Here is a 21387-nt window from a genome sequence, read left to right on the forward strand (position 1 = left end):
AGGTCCAGAGTGTGTCATGGGTCCCTGTACGGCCTCCCATTGCTGCTGTCTCTATCGCCACACTCTGCCATGTGCCACTTTCAGGTCTCCTCACACTGCTGGTGGGTTCCATTTTGTCATAGGGTGCTGTATGGCCTCCCATTGCTGCTGCCTCCACCGCCACACTGTGGCTCCACACTCTGGTTTTGGCCCCGTGACTGCCCAAATGAGTGAAGTGTGCGGTGATTCTAAGATCGACGGCACTCATCTGCATGTCATACTGACTGACAGTATTATTTCTCTTTATATATATATAGTGCAGCGCTGAAATATGATAAAATGGTATATATAGAGAGTCTTTCTCATGACAATAAAATCAAATGTGTGCAGGTCTTCTCCTCATTAGGTGACTGGAAAATAGCAAGATTGCGCACTCACCGACCGCACATTTAAAATGCGCCTGTGTATGATATAATCCAAAAGACCAGCCAGGTATACAGCTCCAAAGACCACACGGATCCTCCCTCTTCCACACTCTCATCCGCCTTGGGTGTACAGATATTCCCCAAATGACCCCTTTTTGGAAAGTAGACTGTCTGTGGCATGGCGAGTTTTTTTAAATTGGAATTTTTTGTCGTAATTGTTTGGAAAATAAAGAAATGAGAAAACATTTTCACCATTTTTTTTTTTTTTTACATACTGTCACCAGTGCAGTACAGCGTCATCATATAACTGGTGTGGCAGTGATCAGGGAAACTGACTGGTGACAGCATGAAAAAAAAAAATTACTAAATTTCTTTTTTTTAAGGTTTTTGTTTTTTTATAAAACACTGTGACCAGAGTAATATAATGTTACTATAGTAACATTGCACTACTCTGAGGAAGTGATCGGTATTTCTTTTTTTTCTTTGCAGATTACGATTGCCTATAGCAGTGTCCAATGGACACAGTCAGTGACAGAGCTCACCGCAGCGCGACCCCTTGGGCGTTGAGAAAGGTGGCAATCTGGGAGGAGGTTATAGGACGCCCATGCGGATCGATGAAAATTCCACTCGCCCATCATTTTGCTATTGGCCGGGCGGGAACTGGTTAAACAGAAAACATTGAATTAACACTGAAAGGCATTCATCTTTGGATATGACGTGTAAGGTCTCCTTCCCCTTCAAGAGCAGAGGTGGAGGACACCTTGAGAAACCTTGGAGCCTTACCCCAACACACCGTCACTATGCAAAATGTAGTATGAAAATGTAAAAGAAGAATGCTAGTACTTTCCTTTCCTCCTACTCACACAGCCGAACACCACTGCTGTAAGCTCAACCTCCAAAGTTTACTGGGAAACCAATGATTCTGGTTATGCCAATCTTCTGGGTCCCTGCTTCTCCTACTGGTTCCTCCTGCTGACCTCCATGGAACTTCTCTCTCCTGTAACTATGTAGAGGTTAGCAGTAAGAACCAGTGAGAGCTGCGGGGGACTCAGGAGATCAATTTCAACGTCAACTGATTTGCCTCCATTGAAGTGGAGTTCAACAGATACACCTCTGCTGTGTAATGTTTGTATAGCGTAGATGTATTAATATGAGCACTCACAAGACTCTGTTTCAAAACACTGGCAGGTCCTCTTTAATTTTCAAATTCATGCAGGACACTTTTTAAATATAGCTTTTAAGAGGAGCAAAAACTTACTTGTACAGACCCATCCAGTCACGGCCGTGCTCTGATACCCCCAGGGTATGACTGTCACCACAGAGATGGTGTAACTGGTCCCCGATATTAAGTTTTGAAGGGCGACATTTGTTATGTTGCTTGGCACAGTTCCAGCAATGATTGAAGGAGAAGAAGAATTCCAATAAGTTATAATATATGACTTCTCCACTCCGGTCATATCTACTGGATCTCCCCAAGATAAGGTGACATTCTTAGTTCCTATCATAGTAAAGGCTAAGCTGCCTGGTGGGGTGGGATCTGTGTGGAAATATAACAATGCAATGAAAAAGAAATCAATGAGAAGGAAGAAAATGTATCTGCTATATATACTTACTGTCAGGAATGGACTTGCCAATAGTGGTGGGACTCATCTGCCTTGTGGGTTGCAGTACCAGGACTGGCCAGAGGGTGCTCTCAGCAACCAGAGGCTCACTCCTGCAGTCAGCCAAAACACCTGAGGCTGATTGCAGGAGGTGCATATAAGGAATGGCCAGACTTGCAATCAGGGCCTTGGTGTATGTTTCCCAAGAGCCCCTGTACCTGCATCCTGTCTGCTTCCTGTCTTCCTGCTTCCTGTCTGATCCTGCTTGATCCCTGACTCTGATTGAACTCCGCCTGTCCTGACCTCTGCTATTCCTGACCACTCTCCAGTCTGCTCCTTTGTACCTTGTCTGCCTGATTGTTCCGGACCCGGCCCGTCTGACTACGCTCTGCCTGCTCCTTTGTACCTTGCCTGCCCGTTTGCTACCGACCCGGCCTGCCCGACTACGCTTAGTATTGTTCTATTGTTCTTTTGTTATCTGTTGGGGGTTTTGGTTTGGTTTGTTTGCACTATGTTTATGTTTAGTCTTGCACTGCGTTTATGTATTGTTTAGTCTTAAATAAATTATATTGTTTATACTATATCTGAAGCCTGCGTTTCCCTGTGTCAGTCCACACACCTCTGGTCATACCTGGAGTCCTGACACTTACCCTCCAGAAGATATACCCCGCCTCCTAACCCGACCATTTTTACGATACGGTACTGCGGTACTTTAACTGACAAGTGTGTGCCTAGCTATGTGCTTGGTGTACACTAGGTGGTGCTGGTGCAAGGGGAAGTGATGGATCGTGTTCTCAGCTCCACAGAAACACACAATTCATGACTCCCCGTGTCACAACAGGACTGTATCCTGTATGTAAACATAGATACAGCTCTGCTCTTCCTCCGTGACCGATAATCTGCAGGTGGCAATGAGCGACTGCTCACTAGAGCCTGTAGATCGGTTTGTGCTGTGACATTTCACAGCAGAAGCAATCCTCCGGTGGCACGTGCACAGCCCTGTGTGGTTGAAGTGCAAAATCATGTATATATACACAGTACATGATTTTGCACAGGAATGCTGTCCTGTAGCAGTAAAACTGCTATAGGGTGGATGTTACGTGGGAAATGTAATGATAAAGTGCTGATTAGCCCTGTGCTGATCACATGCACTCTCCCAAGAAAAAAAAAACCCTCTCTAGCAATACACACTAAACTGTGTATGTGCAGAATTGCTACGAGTTCAGTCTGTCTTATCAGGGGATAAGATGTGGACATTTGAACAAGAGGAGGAGCAGAGAAGACCGGATCAAACAGCATATTTACACGATGCAGAAGATTAACCCCTTAGGTTCCACAGTCAGTATAAGAAGCATGCTTTACTGCATCTACAGACTGATTGTACTGTTGTGGGTTCAGTAACACCTTAATATACTTTCCATGTGTCATTACAAGGATTATGCAAAAAATGTCCCATATTCATGCTGCTTTATGTAAACCAACTGAGTAGGTGGAAAACCAAACAAGTTGGAATGCCACATCAATTGTATTGGTCTATCAATATATGATCCTGTTGTCCATGAGATCATCACAGATTATCTTGTGACTTTTATCAATTTTCAGCAAAGCACTGGTTAGAAGGAGTTTTCATTCTCCCTTGATTATCCTATGAGGCTGCATGACCCCTGACCCTCTGTCTGGACAGCACTTATTGGCCTTGTGCTGCTCACATGCACCCTCCCCCCCAATAAAAACTTCTCTAGCAATACACACCAAACTGAGCATGTGCAGATTTGGCACTGCTGCTCTGTACTATCAGCAGATGGAACAGGAAGAAGGGTCAGCCTCACATCGGAGGATTGCTAAATGTATATGTATTGATCCATAGGACACGCAAAACACCAGGACATGAATACAGGACCTGTTAACGCGTTTCACACGACCATAACAAACAAAACAACAAAAGTGCTGTCTTATATAGGAGTTAATAGTTAATAAGTTAGTTAATAAAGAACACCCGTCCTAATCAGCACTCCTGAATCCTGAGGATATGCCTACTAGTACATTGTAGCAAAACATATAAAACCATTGTAACAAAAGCAGTGATATCAGAAAACAGCGAAGAAGGAAGAAAAGAAAAAAAGAAAAACGAAGTGGAATAAAAAAGAGAAACAAAGAAAGAAACATAATAATGAATAAAAATAATGAAAAAAGTATACATAAAAAGTAAAATAAAAAATGAAAATCAGCAGATTATTATTATTATTATTACTACATCGAGTTTATATAGCGCCAAAGGGTTTGCTCAGCCCTGTACAATAGAGGGGGGGGACAATACATGAGACAGTACAGCAACTACAAACAGCACACGAGGGGTTCGAGGGCCCTACTCTTTCGAGCTTACAATATAGGAGGGAGGGGGTAGTGGTACAGGAGGAAGTGGCTGTGGGGGGTGGAGTGGTAGGAGATCGGCTGTTAGGTGAGGGTGGGGTAGGCTTCCCTGAAGAGATGGGTTTTCAGGGAGCGCCTGAAGGTGAGGAGGGAAGGTGACAGTCTGATGGATTGGGGTAGTGAGTTCCAGAGGATGGGGGAGGACCTGGAGAAGCCTTGCAGTCGTGCATGGGAGGAGGAAACCAGGAAGCAAGATAGAAGGAGGCCCTGTGAAGAGCGAAGGGTACAGGTAGGGTGGTACCTGGGAATCAGGTTGGTGAGGTAGTTAGGGGCAGTGTTGTGAATGGCCTTGTAGGTCAGAGTGAGTAGTTTGAATTTGATGCGTTGGGCGATAGGGAGCCAGTGGAGGGATAGGCAGAGGGGGGTGGACTGGAGACAGTAGAAGAAGGGGAGGATCAGGGAAAACAGGATCAGACAGCCTTTTTACACAATGCAGAAGATTAACCCCTTAGGGTCTACAGTGAGTATAACAAGCACGCTTTACTGCATAGACAGACAGATTTTACAGCTTTTTTGAGGTTTAAACAAACCTTTTTTGTACCATTCAGTGACATGACATACAATTGCTATTTTTTGTTAACAATGACAGAACATTGAAGTCACATGACCTTGATCATACTTACATGTAGCCTGTGACAGCGATGGGGCCGCCTGGCTGCAGGAACTGCTGACTGTCAGTATTGTTACATTATAGACTCTTCCTGGTGATAATCCGGTAAAATTGACTTGTGTCGTGTTAGTCTGTATTGTGTTATTGATGTCTCCTCTTATAGTGACGTTATAATTGGACACTTTTCCTGCTGGAGCCGTCCAGTTCACCACCAGAGAATTCACCGACGTGTAACTGTTCACTATGGCACCGATAGCTTGTCCGGGAACTAACAGCAAAAAAAGTAAACTCATTAGAAAACAGCAGGGGTGTCCCTAGGCAGGTGCGGGGGGTGCGCTCTGCACCGGGTGACACCTATCGCATGGGGTGACACCGGACCCGCTCCATGAAAAGGTAAGTTTTAAAGCAAGCCAACGATCCCCGCAGGATGGATCGGATCTGCGGAGTGAGCATAATGGATCGGAGTCCGATCCATTATGCTCCCCAATCCGCAGATCCGATCCATCTTGCGGGGATCGTCGCCTTGCTTTAAGGCTCCATGTACACGGGACACTTCTGAACGATGGAAACTGACTGCTGGAAAACATAGGTTAAAAAACGTCTGTTTAGCCACGTTTGCATAATGCGTTTATGTGCGTTTGCGTTTAGAAGCGTTTTTTAAAGCTAAGCACAGGAGAACCTCCCAAAAGAAATGCCCGTAGAGGATAAGAAAGGATGAACTAGCGCAGGGCATGCATGACTAGGCCCCAGAGTGGTGAAGGGGAACGGAAAGGGTTAAAGTTAGCTCCAGGGGGTTGGGATTTGATTGTGGGGTTATCTGGTTGGCAGAGGTGGAGTGTATGTGGGGTCTGCGGCACCTTAGGGTGGGGGGTTCTGTGGAGGGGGCGTCAGTGGAGCTGGACATGAGGAAGGATCAGAGCTTCCCTCCCGCCCTCCCTGTTTTGTTGGGTATCGGGTCCCGGGGGAAGGAAAGAGAAAATAAAATTTTTTTTTTAAAAAAAGGGGTTATGTTGGTTCGCGGGCGGTTGTTGGTCTTTGGAGGCGGTTCTCATCTTGGAAGGTAAAACAATGGTGTGGGACCCATCGGTGGTATGGGGTGCCCGGTGGACATTCCCAGTTAACCAAGGTTTAACTGGAAGGTGGTGGTGCTGCACTGCGGACGGTATGGTTGTCTCCGTGCTGGTTGCTTGCGGCTGGAGGCCTAGTGTATATGGTTGTCCGCAGGTGCATTTCGGATCGTTTGGGGTGCCTTCGAAGACCAACAACAATTCTTTGGTTTCCGTTATAAGGAATGGCTGATGTATTTAAAATGTGAGTTGTTAATAAAAGGCCATGTTGGCCATTTTACTCCAAAATGGTGTCATGTTTTTTGTAAAGTATAATTGGTTAAGGGGTGGGGAGTGGTATGGATCGGTAATGGTGGAAGTAGGAGTGGACAAGGCTATCTATGGTGCAATAGTCACGCCCAGAATGCACTGAAAAGTGGTAAATTATTAACTATTTCAGACTGTTTCAGAGAAATACAGAGAGTAGAAGCAGAAACAGCAGGATGTGTTGAGATTAGCTTAGGTGTGAGTTGCTCATTAACATTTCTTTTGTTTCCAAGGGTGGGAAAGGTGTCTGGTGGAGGGAGTCATTAAGGCCATCTGGCAGGGGGTCTTCATGAGGAATATGAGGTGTGAATAGTCATTAACATATCTTTTGTTTCCAAGGGTGGGAGAGGTCTGAGGTGTGAATGGTCATTAACATATCTTTTGTTTCCAAGGGTGGGAGAGGTCTGAGGTGTGAGTTGCTCATTAACATCTCTTTTGTTTCCAAGGGTGGGAAAGGTGTCTGGTGGAGGGAGTCATTAAGGCCACCTGGTAGGGGGTCTTCATGAGGAATTTTAGGTGTGAATGGTCATTAACATATCTTTTGTTTCCAAGGGTGGGAGAGGTCTGAGGTGTGAATGGTCATTAACATATCTTTTGTTTCCAAGGGTGGGAGAGGTCTGAGGTGCGAATTGGTCATTACAATGTGTGACAAGCTTGGTAGGAACATCCTGTGTTCAGTGTTTTGTCCATTTGAGTACCTTGAAAATGCTTTGCATGCATTTTCATGCTGAAAAAAGGCTCTGGACAGCATCTGGAACTGGGAGAGTAAAGAAAATTTTTCAAACGCAAACACTTATAAACGCGATTTGCCACACATTTTGCGTTTGAAACGCTGATAAAATCAACTGCTGAACGCAAGTTTTCTGCGTTCAAAAAAAAAGATTGTAAACTCAACTGCCTGTAAGTGAAGATGTGTACATGGACACATAGGAAAACATTAGGGAGAGTTCAGGGGCTGCTGGAAAAAAGCTGAACAGCTCCTAAACGGCAGCTTATCAGCTGCAGTGTACATGAGCCCTAAAACTTTCCTTTTCGTGGAGCTCGTGGAGAGATCAGTTAACCCCGTATAGGTTGCAAGCCGACGATCCCGGCAAGATGGATTGCATCTGTGGATTGGGGAGGATGATGGATTGGATTCCTATCCATTATGCTCAATTTGTAGGTCTGATCCATCCTGCGGGGATCGTTGGAGGGGGTGTCACCAAGTGTTACTTCACCGGGTGACACCAACCCTAGGGACGCCCCTGAGAAACAGTAAAAAGGATTGCATGAATATTTTTTAAGGGTACATGGGTTCTACGAGGGAGGTGGAGCGGGCCTCAGACAAGGACTAATTAGAGCTTCTCATCCTTCTCCTGTGTTATCTAAACCAGTTAGTTTTCCTGTTTGGCAGTACTTACGGGTGCAGTCAGTTATAGATGTGGGGTCTGATTGTATGTTACAGGCAGATATTGTATATACAGTGAATGTATACGTCTCTCCCGCTGTCAGATTTCCTATTGTAGCTGATGGACTGCTCACTGTTGTAGTATTTATCAGTGTAGATGATGAGGTTACATTGGTCTGCACCCTGTAGATGTATGAGCTCCGATACTCGTCTGGTTGTGTCCAGGTCAGGGACATAGAATTGGAAGATTTGGCAGCAATCTGCAGTGATTTCACAGATATCGGTTCTGTGGATAGGGGAAAAAAGTAACATTAATAACCAGAGTAAGAATTATTACAGTCAAAATGTGATATTAAAGTTACAATGTGATAAACCACGATCAACAGAAAAACACAGCTGAAAAGAAGACGTCTATACAGGGGCGGACTGACAACTCATGGGGCCCCCGGGCAATAGGGGATCATGGGGCCCCTGTGTCCTTGCCCAAACTCAAAAAAGCCTATGAAAAAGGTACCAGGGGCATCTCATGGGGCCCCCTACTGACCCCGGGCCCTCAGGCAGTGCCCGAGTTTCCAACTGGTCAGTCCGCCCCTGCGTCTATATCATTCATAACAGTGATACGATAATTGGATAAGGAGACCTCTTCCTGTCTTTGCACCTTTCTTTCCCAAACACAACGGGGTTGATTTTGCTAAGACTTATGCAAGCCGTAATTCGGATTCCGAACAATTTGTCGTCCGAAAATCGAAACGTCGTTCGTTCTGTAATCCGATGGTGCCACCAATGATTTTGAAAATCGGTAATTTCTCACAAATTTTCCAGCATGCCCGATAAACAAAATGAGGAGAAACCACGAAAATCGGCAGATGCCATTGACCCAATAACAGAGAGAAAATCAGCCGATTATTCTTAGGTCCGATTTTCTTACGAAAATCGTTTGGAATTCGAACCATGTATGGCCTGCATTAGGAGTGCAAAATCTGGTGCAGCTGTACATGGAAACCAATCAGCTACCAAGTTTTATTAAATAAATAAAACCTTTTTTGTGCCAATCAAATGTATAGAAATACAAAATAAAGTCCACAAAAATTATAAAAATTATAATTTCCAAAAAAAAAAAAATCACTCTTCCGTGTCCAACTTGCACTTCCACATAAATCCAGTGTGTACCTCAAAAAAAATATAAAATACTACATAGTGCATTACCTTCAATAACAGCTAGTATATACTTTAGCAAACAATAAGTATTTACTTAACACAAAAAAGTGCAAAAATTAGTGCAAAAATGAGATACAAAATTCAAAACGTGAGCAACACAAATAACGCGTTTCGTCACTTCCGGACTTCTTCTGAAGGGATCCCTCCAGAAGTCCAGAAGTGATGAAATGCGTCAGGGGACGTGGCGTCTGAGGGGTGAAAGTGTGACTTTTTTGGACTCTTTTTGTGGATTTTTGTGGGAATACACAGTTTAAAGTTTATTATTATTAATTATTTTTCTGGATACCAGAATTATATATTTGTATACCAAGTTTTATTGTTAAAGCCTAAGGGTCCTTTCACACGAACATTCGTTTTTTTTCCATCAGTTCAGTCATTTTTTTTCCAAGAAAAAACGGAGTTCACATCAGTTTTTTCATCCATTTACATCCGTTTTTTTTTCCATCCGTTTTTCATCCCTTTACATCCATTTACATTGGTGTACATCCGTTTTTCATGCATTTAGATCTGTTTACATCTGTTTTATATCTGTTTATGTCCGTTTCCATCAGTTTCCATCCGTTTGTGGTTCGTTTACATCAGTTGACATCCATTTTTCGTCCGTTTGTTTTTTTTGCGGATGAAAAATAGGTGTCAGGAATCTAGGAGTGACCAGAAAGGTGTGGACTGACACAGGGAAACGCAGGTCTCAGGTAGAGTATAATACAGTTTATTATTAGCCACCCAGATATATATATATATATATATATAAACGCACAGTGAGCAAACCAACCTTCCACTAATCTTAGGAGGTGCAGGAATACAGGCGTAGTCAGGGCTGGAGAGGTGGAACGGTCAGGCCGGCCGTAGGGTTCTGTAACGACCACCTGGTGGTACCTCTAGCGGTCCTCAGGACAGGATTCCCCAGGGCGCGGAGTCTAAGTCCCAGTCTGCTTATTCACCAGGGCCCCTGATGGTGGGGATGGACTTGGAGCAGACAGGAACCAGATCGCGGCCCCTGAGTACACCTGCTAGTGGTAGAGGGATCCGCCAGAGGTATGTGCAGGTAGAAAGCCTGATGTGAAGAGGCAGAAGGTGTGAGCAGGGACGGCTGGATCCGTGCAGGATGGATGGATGGCAGAGTAGTAGCGTGGTCAGACGGGCCAGGTCAGCAATGTGCGGGCAGCAAGGTACCAAAGGAGCAGGCAGAGAATGGTCAGGGTCACAAGCCGGGTTCAGTAACTCACGGGCAGCGTGGTACAGGGGATCAGGCAGAAGGATGGTCAGGCAAGCCAGGGGTTCAACAGGAGACGGTCAGCAGAGGTCAGGATCAAGCAGGGTCAGGATCAAGCAGGGTCAGCAACGAAGCAGGAACACAAGATACCAGGTACAGGGGCTCATGGGAAAACATACACCAAGGCCCAGACTGCAGGTCTGGCCATCCCTTAAATACACCTTCTGCAATCAGCCCCAGGTTTGACTGATTGCAGAAGTGAGCTTCTGGCTGCTGAGAGCACCCGCTGGTCAGCCCTGGTACTGCAGCCCACATGGCAGGTGAGTCCCACCACCAGTGCTGAGTCCATTCCTGACAATAGGGTTTTCTTCCATTAAAAAAAAAGATGTTAACAGATGCGGACATTAACGGATGTAAAAAGATGTTCATCTGTTTCCATCCGCAAGTCCATAGAAATACAAGGGGTCATCTGTAAGCTGTCAGATAAAAAAGTCGGACATACGGAACGTCGTGTGAAAGGGGCCTAATTGAACAAATTGATGTTAGAAGCTAATTGGCTGCCATGCACAGCTGCACCAGATCCGGAGTGCTTCAGTTTTAGTAAAACAACCCCACAATCTCATTGTAGGATTGTGTTTCACATTGCTGACATCATATTGTAACGTCAAAGCTAAAGTCTAGGCAGATAAAGTTCTTACATGGTCTTCTCCCCATCAACTCCACAACCAATCCACTTGCAAGCAAATGTAACTAGACATAGAAAACGCATCGTGTTTCTACAGCTGGGGTGTACAGGCGGCCATAGAAACTAATGGCTGTACCAGTGGCAGACTGACAACTCATGGGCCCACGGGCAATAGGGAATCATGGGGCCCCTGTGTCTTTACCCACACTCAAAACACACCCAAAAAAGCCTATATAAAAAGGTACCAGGGGCATTTCAAGGGGCCCCATACTGACCCAGGGCCCTCGGGCAGTGACCGAGTGCTTGAATGGTTAGTCCACCCCTGGGCTGTACACGTCTGTACTCGTGTAAACTCTGATGCTTCTCTGCATTCACCCATGTATGCTTGTACAACATCATTTCCCAAATGCGATACTCCCATGATCATATGCACATGCAGTGGTAGACACTGAAGCAGAGAAGCACTGTTTAAATGAGTACGGGGTGTCCAGCCATTCACTTCTTTGGCCAACTATACACCCCACCTATGGCTCCCCAGCCATGGGAAACACAATGTTCATTAAGCTTGGCATTTTATATGCTTAGTTACCTCCCTGTGCATGTAACCTAAAGTCCAGGTCTGTCCATGGTCTTCTTCCCAAGCAATTTGCCAAGTATTTTAACTATTCGTTTTTACTCTGCAAACTGCAGGTAGGAACGGCTGGCAGGGCGTTTTATGTGTCTTTTTGTGTATGCCACACAGACTATGTCCATGGCGTCCATGGCATCCATGGCGTAACTCATTGTAGTATATCTGCATACAGGAATAGATAACAATGGGTAGCTGTAGACAGCGTCATGGTTCCTGGCAAGAAAAGTACACCCGGATTTACAATGTATGGCCCCAGGCACTTGTTCTTGAGACCTAAAAAGCATTGATGTAACTATAACTAGCAATGAAAACCATCTGTCTTAATATACCACATGCAAAGTCTCCTTCCCCTTCTAGAGCAGAGGGACAGGACAAAGAAACCTTGAGGCTTTACGCCCAGTACATAGGCCATTATGCACCAAGAGACCCTGTAAGTGTACAAGAGTTACCAAGAGAATTAACACTTATAATTGAAGACTGTAAATATATACCTTTCCCACACCATTAAATCATCCTTTAAAATCTACTGGGAAACCAACACCTCAGGTAATGTCAATTTTCTGGATCCCTCATAGCTCTTACTGGTTCCTCCTGCTGATCTCCAGTAATGATGTAGAGGTCAGCAGGATAAACCAGTGTGCACTACGAGGGACCCAAGAGATCAAAACTCCTGGAAGTGTTGTTCCCATCAAACTTTCAGCGGTGAATTCCCAGCTTCAAAGCATAGTTCACCTGGTCTCACCTTAAAATCTACTGGGAAACCAACACAGCAGGTAATGTCAGTTTTCTGGATCCCTCATAGCTCTTAGTGGTTCCTCCTGCTGATCTCCAGTAATGACGTGGAGGTCAGCAGGATAAACCAGTATACACTGCGAGGGACCCACGAGATCAAAACTCATGGAAGTGTTGTTCCCATCAAACTTTCAGGGGTGAATTCCCAGCTTCGAAGCATAGTTCACCGGATCTCACCCTAATATCTACTGGGAAACCAAAACCTCAGGTAATGTCAGTTTTCTTGATCCCTCATAGCTCTTACTGGTTCCTCCTGTTGATCTCCAGTAATGACGTGGAGGTCAGCAGGATAAATCAGTGTGCACTGCGAGGGACCCACGATATCAAAACTCCTGGAAGTGTTGTTCCTATCAAACTTTCAGGGGTGAATTCCCAGCATCGAAGCATAATTCACCTGGGCCCACCTTAAAATCTACTGGGAAACCAACACCTCAGGTAATGTCAGTTTTCTGGATCCCTCATAGCTCTCACTGGTTCCTCCTGCTAATCCCCAGTAATGACGTGGAGGTCAGCAGGATAAACCAGTGTGCACTACGAGGGACCCAAGAGATCAAAACGCCTGGAAGTGTTGTTCCCATCAAACTTTCAGGGGTGAATTCCCAGCATCGAAGCATAGTTCACCGGATCTCACCCTAAAATCTATTGGGAAACCAACACCTCAAGTAATGTCAGTTTTCTGGATCCCTCATAGCTCTCACTGGTTCCTCCTGCTAATCTCCAGTAATGACGTGGAGGTCAGCAGGATAAACCAGTGTGCATTGCGAGGGACCCAAGAGATCAAATCTCCTGGAAGTGTTCCCATCAAACTTTCTGGGATGAATTCCCAGCATCGAAGCATAGTTCACCTGGGCCCACCTTAAAATCTACTGGGAAACCAACACCTCAGGTAATGTCAGTTTTTTGGATCCCTCATAGCTCTTACTGGTTCCTCCTGCTAATCTCCAGTAATGACTTGGAGGCCAGCAGGATGAACTAGTGCGAGCTGTGAGAGATCAGCTTCAACTTTACTTCAGGCAATGACTGAATATGACTGACAGCATACAAGTGGAATTTGGCAGTACAGACAGATATATCATTGGTTGGTAACTGTTGCATAGTGTATAAGAGGGGTTTGAGAATCTGGGCACTCACAAGAGTTTTTGGAAATACTGAGAGGCCCTCTTTAATTTTCAAACTCATGCAGGAAAATTGACCAATATTTTTTTATAAATATAGCAAATATAGCACTAAGAGGAGCAAAAACTTACTTGTGCAGACCGATCCAATTACAGCCGTGCTCTGATACCCCCAGGGTATGACTGTCACCACAGAGATAGTGTAATTGGACCCCGATATTAAGTTTTGAAGGGTGACATTCGTTGTGTTGCTTGTCACAGTTCCAGCAATGATTGAAGGAGAAGAAGTATTCCAATAAGTTATATTATATAACTTCTCCACTCCGGTCATATCTACAGGATCTCCCCAAGATAAGGTGACATTCTTAGTTTCTATCATAGTAAAGACTATGCTGCCTGGTGGGGTGGGATCTGTGTGGAAATATAACAATGTTAGGGGAAAAAAAATTTAGATAGAAGATTAATCTGCTTTAAATTAAAACAACTAATGGGTGGAATTGGAAAGAGTGGTGCAAGCATAATGGGGGGTGGGGTCTATCAGGCTGGCTTTATGGAGCCCTGTGGATTCTAACAGCAGCCTTGTTCACTATATCTGGTCTCCCACAGCACACACAACATGGAAATGCAATTATTTTAGTAAATATAAACTGCTAAATACCTTTTTGTCATCAGCAGTATATAGTAGTCTTGTGACTTCTATCAGTGTCCAGCAGAGCACTGGTTAAAGCTTGTAGGAGGAGTTTTAATTCTGCTCTGAGAGGTTGCATGACCCCTAACCCTCTGTCTGGACGATGCTGACTGGCCCTGTGCTTATCACATGCACCCTCCCAAGTAAAAAAAACTCCAAATTGAGCATGTGTGACTCCACATAATATGTCTTATCAGGAGATAAGAGGGGGGCACTGGAAGAAGGGGAGGATCAGAGAAGACAGGATCAAACAGCGTTTTTACACAATGCAGAGCCCTTAACCCCTTAGGTTCCACAGTGAGTATAACAAGCATGCTTTACTGCATCTACAGACTGATTTTACTGCTGTGGTATTGGTAACACTTTAAACTCAAATCTTAAAAATAAAATAGTTTAAAAAAATATTTGTCCCATCCCCGGTCACTGTCACTTTTTCCTGTTCCGAGTTGTCTGCATGTATATTAAGAGAAAAATATAAATAAAGGATTTGTGACATAAAAAAAAAACATACATTGAATGTCATTAGTAATTAACAACATTATCAGCATATATATTTGTTGTCCTGTTAAAGGTTGTTTTTTGTACTATTTTTCTTTGACAGAACATTGAAGTCACATGGCCTTGATCATACTTACATGTAGCCTGTGACAGCGATGGGGCCGCCTGGCTGCAGGAACTGCTGACTGTCAGGATTGTTACATTATAGACTCTTCCTGGTAATAATCCGGTACAATTTACCGCCATCATGTTAGTCAGTATTGTGTTATTGATGTCTCCTCTTATAGTGACGTTATAATAAGACACTTTTCCTGCTGGTGCCGTCCAGTTCACCACCAGAGAATTCACCGACATGTAACTGTTTGCTGTGGCACCAATAACTTGTCCGGGAACTAAAAGTGAAAACAAAATGTTATTAGTAAAAAAAGTATTGCATACAGATTTTATTATAACAGGTGCAGGGGTTCTACAAGGGTGGTGGACGGCTGGGGGGATCCACCAACCAGATTTCAGAAAAAGACTTTAGGAGTGATTAGGTACAAACTGCACCATGTGGTACTAACTACCCAGAGGTTCAATAACTCAGTCTAGAGGATGTATTTTATTATTATTACATCGAGTTTATATAGTGCCAAAGGGTTTGCTCAGCGCTGTACAATAGAGGGGGGGACAATACATGAAACAGAACAGCAACAACAACAGCACACGAGGGGTTAGAGGGCCCTACTCTTTCGAGCTTACAATCTAGGAGGGAGGGGGTAGTGGTACAGGAGGAAGTGGCTGTGGGGGATGGAGTGGTAGGAGGAATGAAGGAGGAACGGCTGTTAGGTGAGGGTGGGGTAGGCTTCCCTGAAGAGGTGGGTTTTCAGGGAGTGCCTGAAGGTGAGGAGGGAAGGTGATAATCTGATGAATTGGGGTAGTGAGTTCCAGAGGATGGGGGAGGACCTGGAGAAGTCTTGCAGTCATGCGTGGGAGGAGGAGACCAGGGAGCAAGATAGAAGGAGGTCCTGTGAAGAGTGAAGGGTACGGGTAGGGTGGTACTTGGGAATCAGGTTGGTGAGGTAGTTAGGGGCAGTGTTGTGAATGGCTTTGTACGTCAGAGTTAGTAGTTTGAATTTGATGCGTTGGGCAATCGGGAGCCAGTGGAGGGATAGGCAGAGGGGGGTGGCAGAGGTGGGGCGGTTGGGGAGGTGGATGAGTCTAGCCGCTGAGTTCAGGATGGTCTGAAGCGGGGAGAGCCTGCACTGGGGTAGGCCGATGAGGAGGGAGTTGCAGTAGTCAAGGCGTGAGATAATCAGGGAGTATTTTATTATATTTATTGCTTGAAAAAACTTTATCCCCTTCCCGCTGATGCCTTTCGGCCCTTTAAGACAATTTAAACCCCGGGTGTTGGAGGCAGGCTTTCTGATCATGTGACTGCCGTGATTGGCTTTCACAGAGGTCACATGTTCAGAAAGCTCCTGATCGCAAGCAGAGATTGGGAGCTTTCTGTTACCCACCGATCTCTGTGCTGGGAGCCCACAGGGTGCATGCTTTGGCATAGAATTGTTTACATTTAGGACGCATATACAGTCAGGTCCATAAATATTGGGACATCGACACAGTTCTAACATTTTTGGCTCTATACACCACCACAATGGATTTGAAATGAAACGAACAAGATGTGCTTTAACTGCAGACTGTCAGCTTTAATTTGAGGGTATTTACATCTAAATCAGGTGAACGGTGTAGGAATTACAACAGTTTGCATATGTGCCTCCCACTTGTTAAGGGACCAAAAGTAATGGGACAGAATAATAATCACAAATCAAACTTTCACTTTTTAATACTTGGTTGCAAATCCTTTGCAGTCAATTACAGCCTGAAGTCTGGAACGCATAGACATCACCAGACGCTGGGTTTCATCCCTGGTGATGCTCTGCCAGGCCTCTACTGCAACTGTCTTCAGTTCCTGCTTGTTCTTGGGGCATTTTCCCTTCAGTTTTGTCTTCAGCAAGTGAAATGCATGCTCAATCGGATTCAGGTCAGGTGATTGACTTGGCCATTGCAGAACATTCCACTTCTTTCCCTTAAAAAACTCTTTGGTTGCTTTTGCAGTATGCTTTGGGTCATTGTCCATCTGCACTGTGAAGCGTCCAATGAGTTGTGAAGCATTTGGCTGAATATGAGCAGATAATATTGCCCGAAACACTTCAGAATTCATCCGGCTGCTTTTGTCAGCAGTCACATCATCAATAAATACAAGAGAACCAGTTCCATTGGCAGCCATACATGCCCACGCCATGACACTACCACCACCATGCTTCACTGATGAGGTGGTATGCTTAGGATCATGAGCAGTTCCTTTCCTTCTCCATACTCTTCTCTTCCCATCACTCTGGTACAAGTTGATCTCGGTCTCATCTGTCCATAGGATGTTGTTCCAGAACTGTGAAGGCTTTTTTACATGTCGTTTGGCAAACTCTAATCTGGCCTTCCTGTTTTTGAGGCTCACCAATGGTTTCCATCTTGTGGTGAACCCTCTGTATTCACTCTGGTGAAGTCTTCTCTTGATTGTTGACTTTGACACACATACACCTCCCTCCTGGGGAGTGTTCTTGATCTGGCCAACTGTTGTGAAGGGTGTTTTCTTCACCAGGGAAAGAATTCTTCGCTCATCCATCACAGTTGTGTTCCATGGTCTTCCAGGTCTTTTGGTGTTGCTGAGCTCACCGGTGCATTCCTTCTTTTTAAGAATGTTCCAAACAGTTGTTTTGGCCACGCCTAATGTTTTTGCTATCTCTCTGATGGGTTTGTTTTGTTTTTTCAGCCTAATGATGGCTTGCTTCACTGATAGTGACAGCTCTTTGGATCTCATCTTGAGAGTTGACAGCAACAGATTCCAAATGCGAATAGCACACTTGAAATGAACTCTGGACCTTTTATCTGCTCATTGTAATTGGGATAATGAGGCAATAACACACACCTGGCCATGGAACAGCTGAGAAGCCAATTGTCCCATTACTTTTGGTCCCTTAACAAGTGGGAGGCACATATGCAAACTGTTGTAATTCCTACACCGTTCACCTGATTTGGATGTAAATACCCTCAAATTAAAGCTGACAGTCTGCAGTTAAAACACATCTTGTTCATTTCATTTCAAATCCATTGTGGTGGTGTATAGAGCCAAAAATGTTAGAATTGTGTCGATGTCCCAATATTTATGGACCTGACTGTATGTGGTCTCTCGGCTTTAGAGCCCAACCATCGAGGGGCTGCAAACCAAAACCTTTGGTGAAATCCTGCAGCCAGTTCCAGCATGTTTCCAGGTCCCCAGCTCTGCCACCGCTGAAACCTCACAGAACAGCAACACAGTCCATAGGCTACCTCGGGTAACAGCCACCTGAGGCTTGGAACTCTACATGCTGAGGAAAGATAATCTCTCTAGGGCTCCAGACTACAGTATTTATCACCTCCCCAGTTATCTTCTGGGCACACCTCCCCAGGGATTTGCTAGGCTATAAATACATAGGTTGGTTATTTGCATCACCCTCCCTATTCTCTAGAAGCTTCTTCCACAGATAGGAGGAAGCAATAATACTTTCATTCTGTGAAACCCTGAACAGACCATTATACTGTAAATGATCATTGCTCTTTTAATTACAGAAGGGGTCAAAAACAAAATTTACCTAGCATCCAACTCTAGGAGGGTGCTACAATAATATTTAAATATTCAACATTAAAAACACAATTCCTGAATAGTTCACAGATTTAAAGAAATGTTTTGTCTAACCACTGTTTGGTAATTATATAATTTCCTTTGATATACCTTTAGACTGCCATGGCAGTTGAAATTTCTTCAAAAAATCTCCCCTGAAGAAGCCCGGTGAGGGCGAAACATGTAGGGAGTAACTACAATTACCTAACCAAGTTTGAATCTCAGTTTTACCCTGAGTACTGGAATTGTTTGTATGTTTCTGTATTTTTTCCTTTTATCACGTACCTGGTGATGGAGGCCAATGGAGAGAGGGCTTCCCTTGCGGCTAAGTTCCAGACTCCCCTGAGAGTGGGACAGTGGGAGTCTGGCCCAAAGTTGCACAGGTCGCCTCTAGGAGTGCTGGTTGGTGGTCCAGTCAGAAGCACAGCTGGTGCACGGAGATAGGTCTGCAGACAGGAGGTGCCTGTGCGTGGTATGTAAGCCCTTCCGGGATTTAGATGTTTACTGGGTAGTCGGTTCAAGCCAAGGTCAGGAATCAGAGCAGACGTAGTCAGATAGGATAGCCGAGGTCATACACAGAGGAGCGAGAGAGTATCCATAAGCCAAGCCGAGGTCAAATCAGGGGTAAAGCAGAGTAGACAGGTCCAGGAGCAAGCCGAGTCGGTAACAGGAAATCACAGGTCAGAATCACAGGAAACAGGAACAGGGTACGGGGAGCTAGAGATCATCCAGCAACTTGAGGAAGTGATGAGCCTCCTTATAAAGGCCGTCTGGCACCAGACTGAGGCTGATCTGTACCTCTGCGGCCATGCAGAGTACTGGCAGAAATGCCAGATCTTCCAGAACTTCTGTCGTGGACAGGACCCTGACACTTTTCTTGTTGTGTTTTTTAGAAAAATACGAAATAAAAATTATATAACTTTTTAATATATTTGGTATTCATGCTCATGCACCCTGAAAGTCCCATCTTCTCTATTGAATAATATTTAAAATATTCAACATTAAAAACACAATTCCTAAATAGTTCACAGTTTTAAAGAAATGTTTTTGTCTAACCACTGGTGGATTGAATCAATGTGCCTGAAGCAAGGCCCCCTGTTGTTACTGGTGGAAATAAATCTGATTTTCACACCTCTAGTGAAGGGGACAATCATGAGGGGGAGGATTGGATTGGCTGCTATGAATGTTAGAAATATGAACAAGAAATGCATGTGTAAACTTTGATAAACAAGGCAGAGAATGTTTGCTGGCAATGGCTTATCAAGGCTTTTATAGTTAGTTTTCCTGTTTGGTAGTACTTACGGGTGCAGTCAGTTATAGATGTGGGGTCTGATTGTATGTTACAGGCAGATATTGTATATACAGTGAATGTATACGTCTCTCCCGCTGTCAGATTTTCTATTGTAGCTGATGGACTGCTCACTGTTGTAGTATTTATCAGTGTAGATGATGAGGTTACATTGGTCTGCACCCTGTAGGTGTATGAGCTCTGATACTCGTCTGGTTGTGTCCAGGTCAGGGACATAGAATTGGTAGTTTTGGCAACAATCTGTGGTGATGTCACAGATATCGGTTCTGTGGATAGGAGATAAAAGTCATATTAATAATCAATTGTTACATTCAGAGTGTGTTATTGCAGTTACAATGTAATAAATCACGATCAACAGAAAAACAGGGCTAAGGAGAAGAGTTCTTTATCATTAATAGCAATGGTAAGCAGGCCCGGTCTGGGACAAAAAATAGGCCCAGGCATTTTAGACTGAGCAGCCAATTTCCGGGGGGACATGCAAGGGCATTCGTGGGGGCAGTTGGTGACAGAATATTCAAGCAGTTGGTCCTCCGCACTGTAATATAAATGGGCACTGCAATATAAAGGGGACTGCACTGTAAAGGGGCACTGTATTGATTACAGTGCCCCTTTACAGCTCAGTCCCCTTTATATGGCAGTGCCCCTTTATAATACAGTGCCACTAGAGATCTAATCACAGTGCTCGCCATGTAGCAAAGAGACATCCCAATCCACAAAGAGACATCTCAATCCACAAAGTAATGGGATGCCTCTTTGCTGGACAGAGATGTCTCTTTGCTGGATGAGGATGTTCCTTCTTGGACTGGGCTATCTCTTTGCTGGATTGGAATGTCTCTTTGCTGGCCCCAACTGGGCAAAGAGACAGCCCAATCCAGCAAAGAGAAATCCCTGTCCAGCAAAGAGACAGCCCGTCCAGCAAAGAGCTCATCCAGCAAAGTGGCATCCTGCCCAGCAAAGAGACATCCTGCCCAGCAAAGAGACAGCCCATTCAGCAAAGAGACAGCCCGTTCAGCAAAAAGACAGCCCGTCCAGCAAAGGGACAGCCCGTCCAGCAAAGGGACAGCCCGTCCAGCAAAGGGACAGCCCGTCCAGCAAAGGGACAGCCCGTCCAGCAAAGAGACAGCCCAATCCACCGCCATTACATACCTGTCATAGTGTGCTGGCGGGTGAAGAAGAGAGGCCACTGTCCCTTCAGTGCAGTGGCTGGCCGAGAAGGTGTCCCTCCTGCTTGTCTTCTGCGTGGTGCTTCCTGCTTGTCTTCAGCAGTCATCACTGCCACTCCTCCTGTTGGCCCTTCTTTGGGCATGGCCACACAGCAGGAGGTGAGCGGCGGCCTTGGTCTGTGTTAGCCCTGTCTAGACCGCAGTCACCACTTACCTCCCGCTGTGTGGCCATATTGAGCCTGGCGGCCCTGATGCACTGGGCACATGCCCAGTGTTTCCTCTGGCCTGTCCGGGCCTGATGGTAAGATAGGTTAAGAAGACCTCTTCTTGCCTTTGCCCCTTCCCAAACACACAATCTTATTGTAGGATTGTGTTTCACATTGCTAACATCATATTGTAACGTCAAAGCTAAAGACTAGGCAGATAAAGTTCTTACGTGGTCTTCTCCCCAATAACCCCACAAGCAAACCACTTGCAAGCTGATGTAACTAGGCATAGAGAATGCATCATGTTCCTACAGCTGGGGTGTACAGCCGGCCATAGAAATGAATGGTTGTACACCTCTGTACACGT

At 44.9% G+C, this 21387-nt stretch overlaps 1 protein-coding gene across 1 annotated transcript in view; it reads right to left on the bottom strand.

The window, feature by feature from the left end:
• LOC149434699 (receptor-type tyrosine-protein phosphatase eta-like) overlaps nucleotides 1–21387 on the bottom strand; it is a 62054-nt gene that overhangs the window by 36772 nt on the left and 3895 nt on the right. The window contains exons 3-8 of the mRNA XM_089663500.1: nucleotides 19645–19917; nucleotides 14783–15037; nucleotides 13592–13870; nucleotides 7819–8091; nucleotides 5059–5313; nucleotides 1663–1941 (exon numbers count right to left, since the gene is read on the bottom strand). Coding sequence (XP_089519626.1) covers nucleotides 1663–1941; nucleotides 5059–5313; nucleotides 7819–8091; nucleotides 13592–13870; nucleotides 14783–15037; nucleotides 19645–19917 — 1614 coding nt within the window. The remainder of the gene's footprint in view (nucleotides 1–1662; nucleotides 1942–5058; nucleotides 5314–7818; nucleotides 8092–13591; nucleotides 13871–14782; nucleotides 15038–19644; nucleotides 19918–21387) is intronic.

This window comes from Staurois parvus, unplaced genomic scaffold, assembly GCF_062004578.1.
Source record: "Staurois parvus isolate SC_StPar_1 unplaced genomic scaffold, SC_StPar_1.0 ptg001702l, whole genome shotgun sequence".
NCBI lineage: Eukaryota > Metazoa > Chordata > Amphibia > Anura > Ranidae > Staurois > Staurois parvus.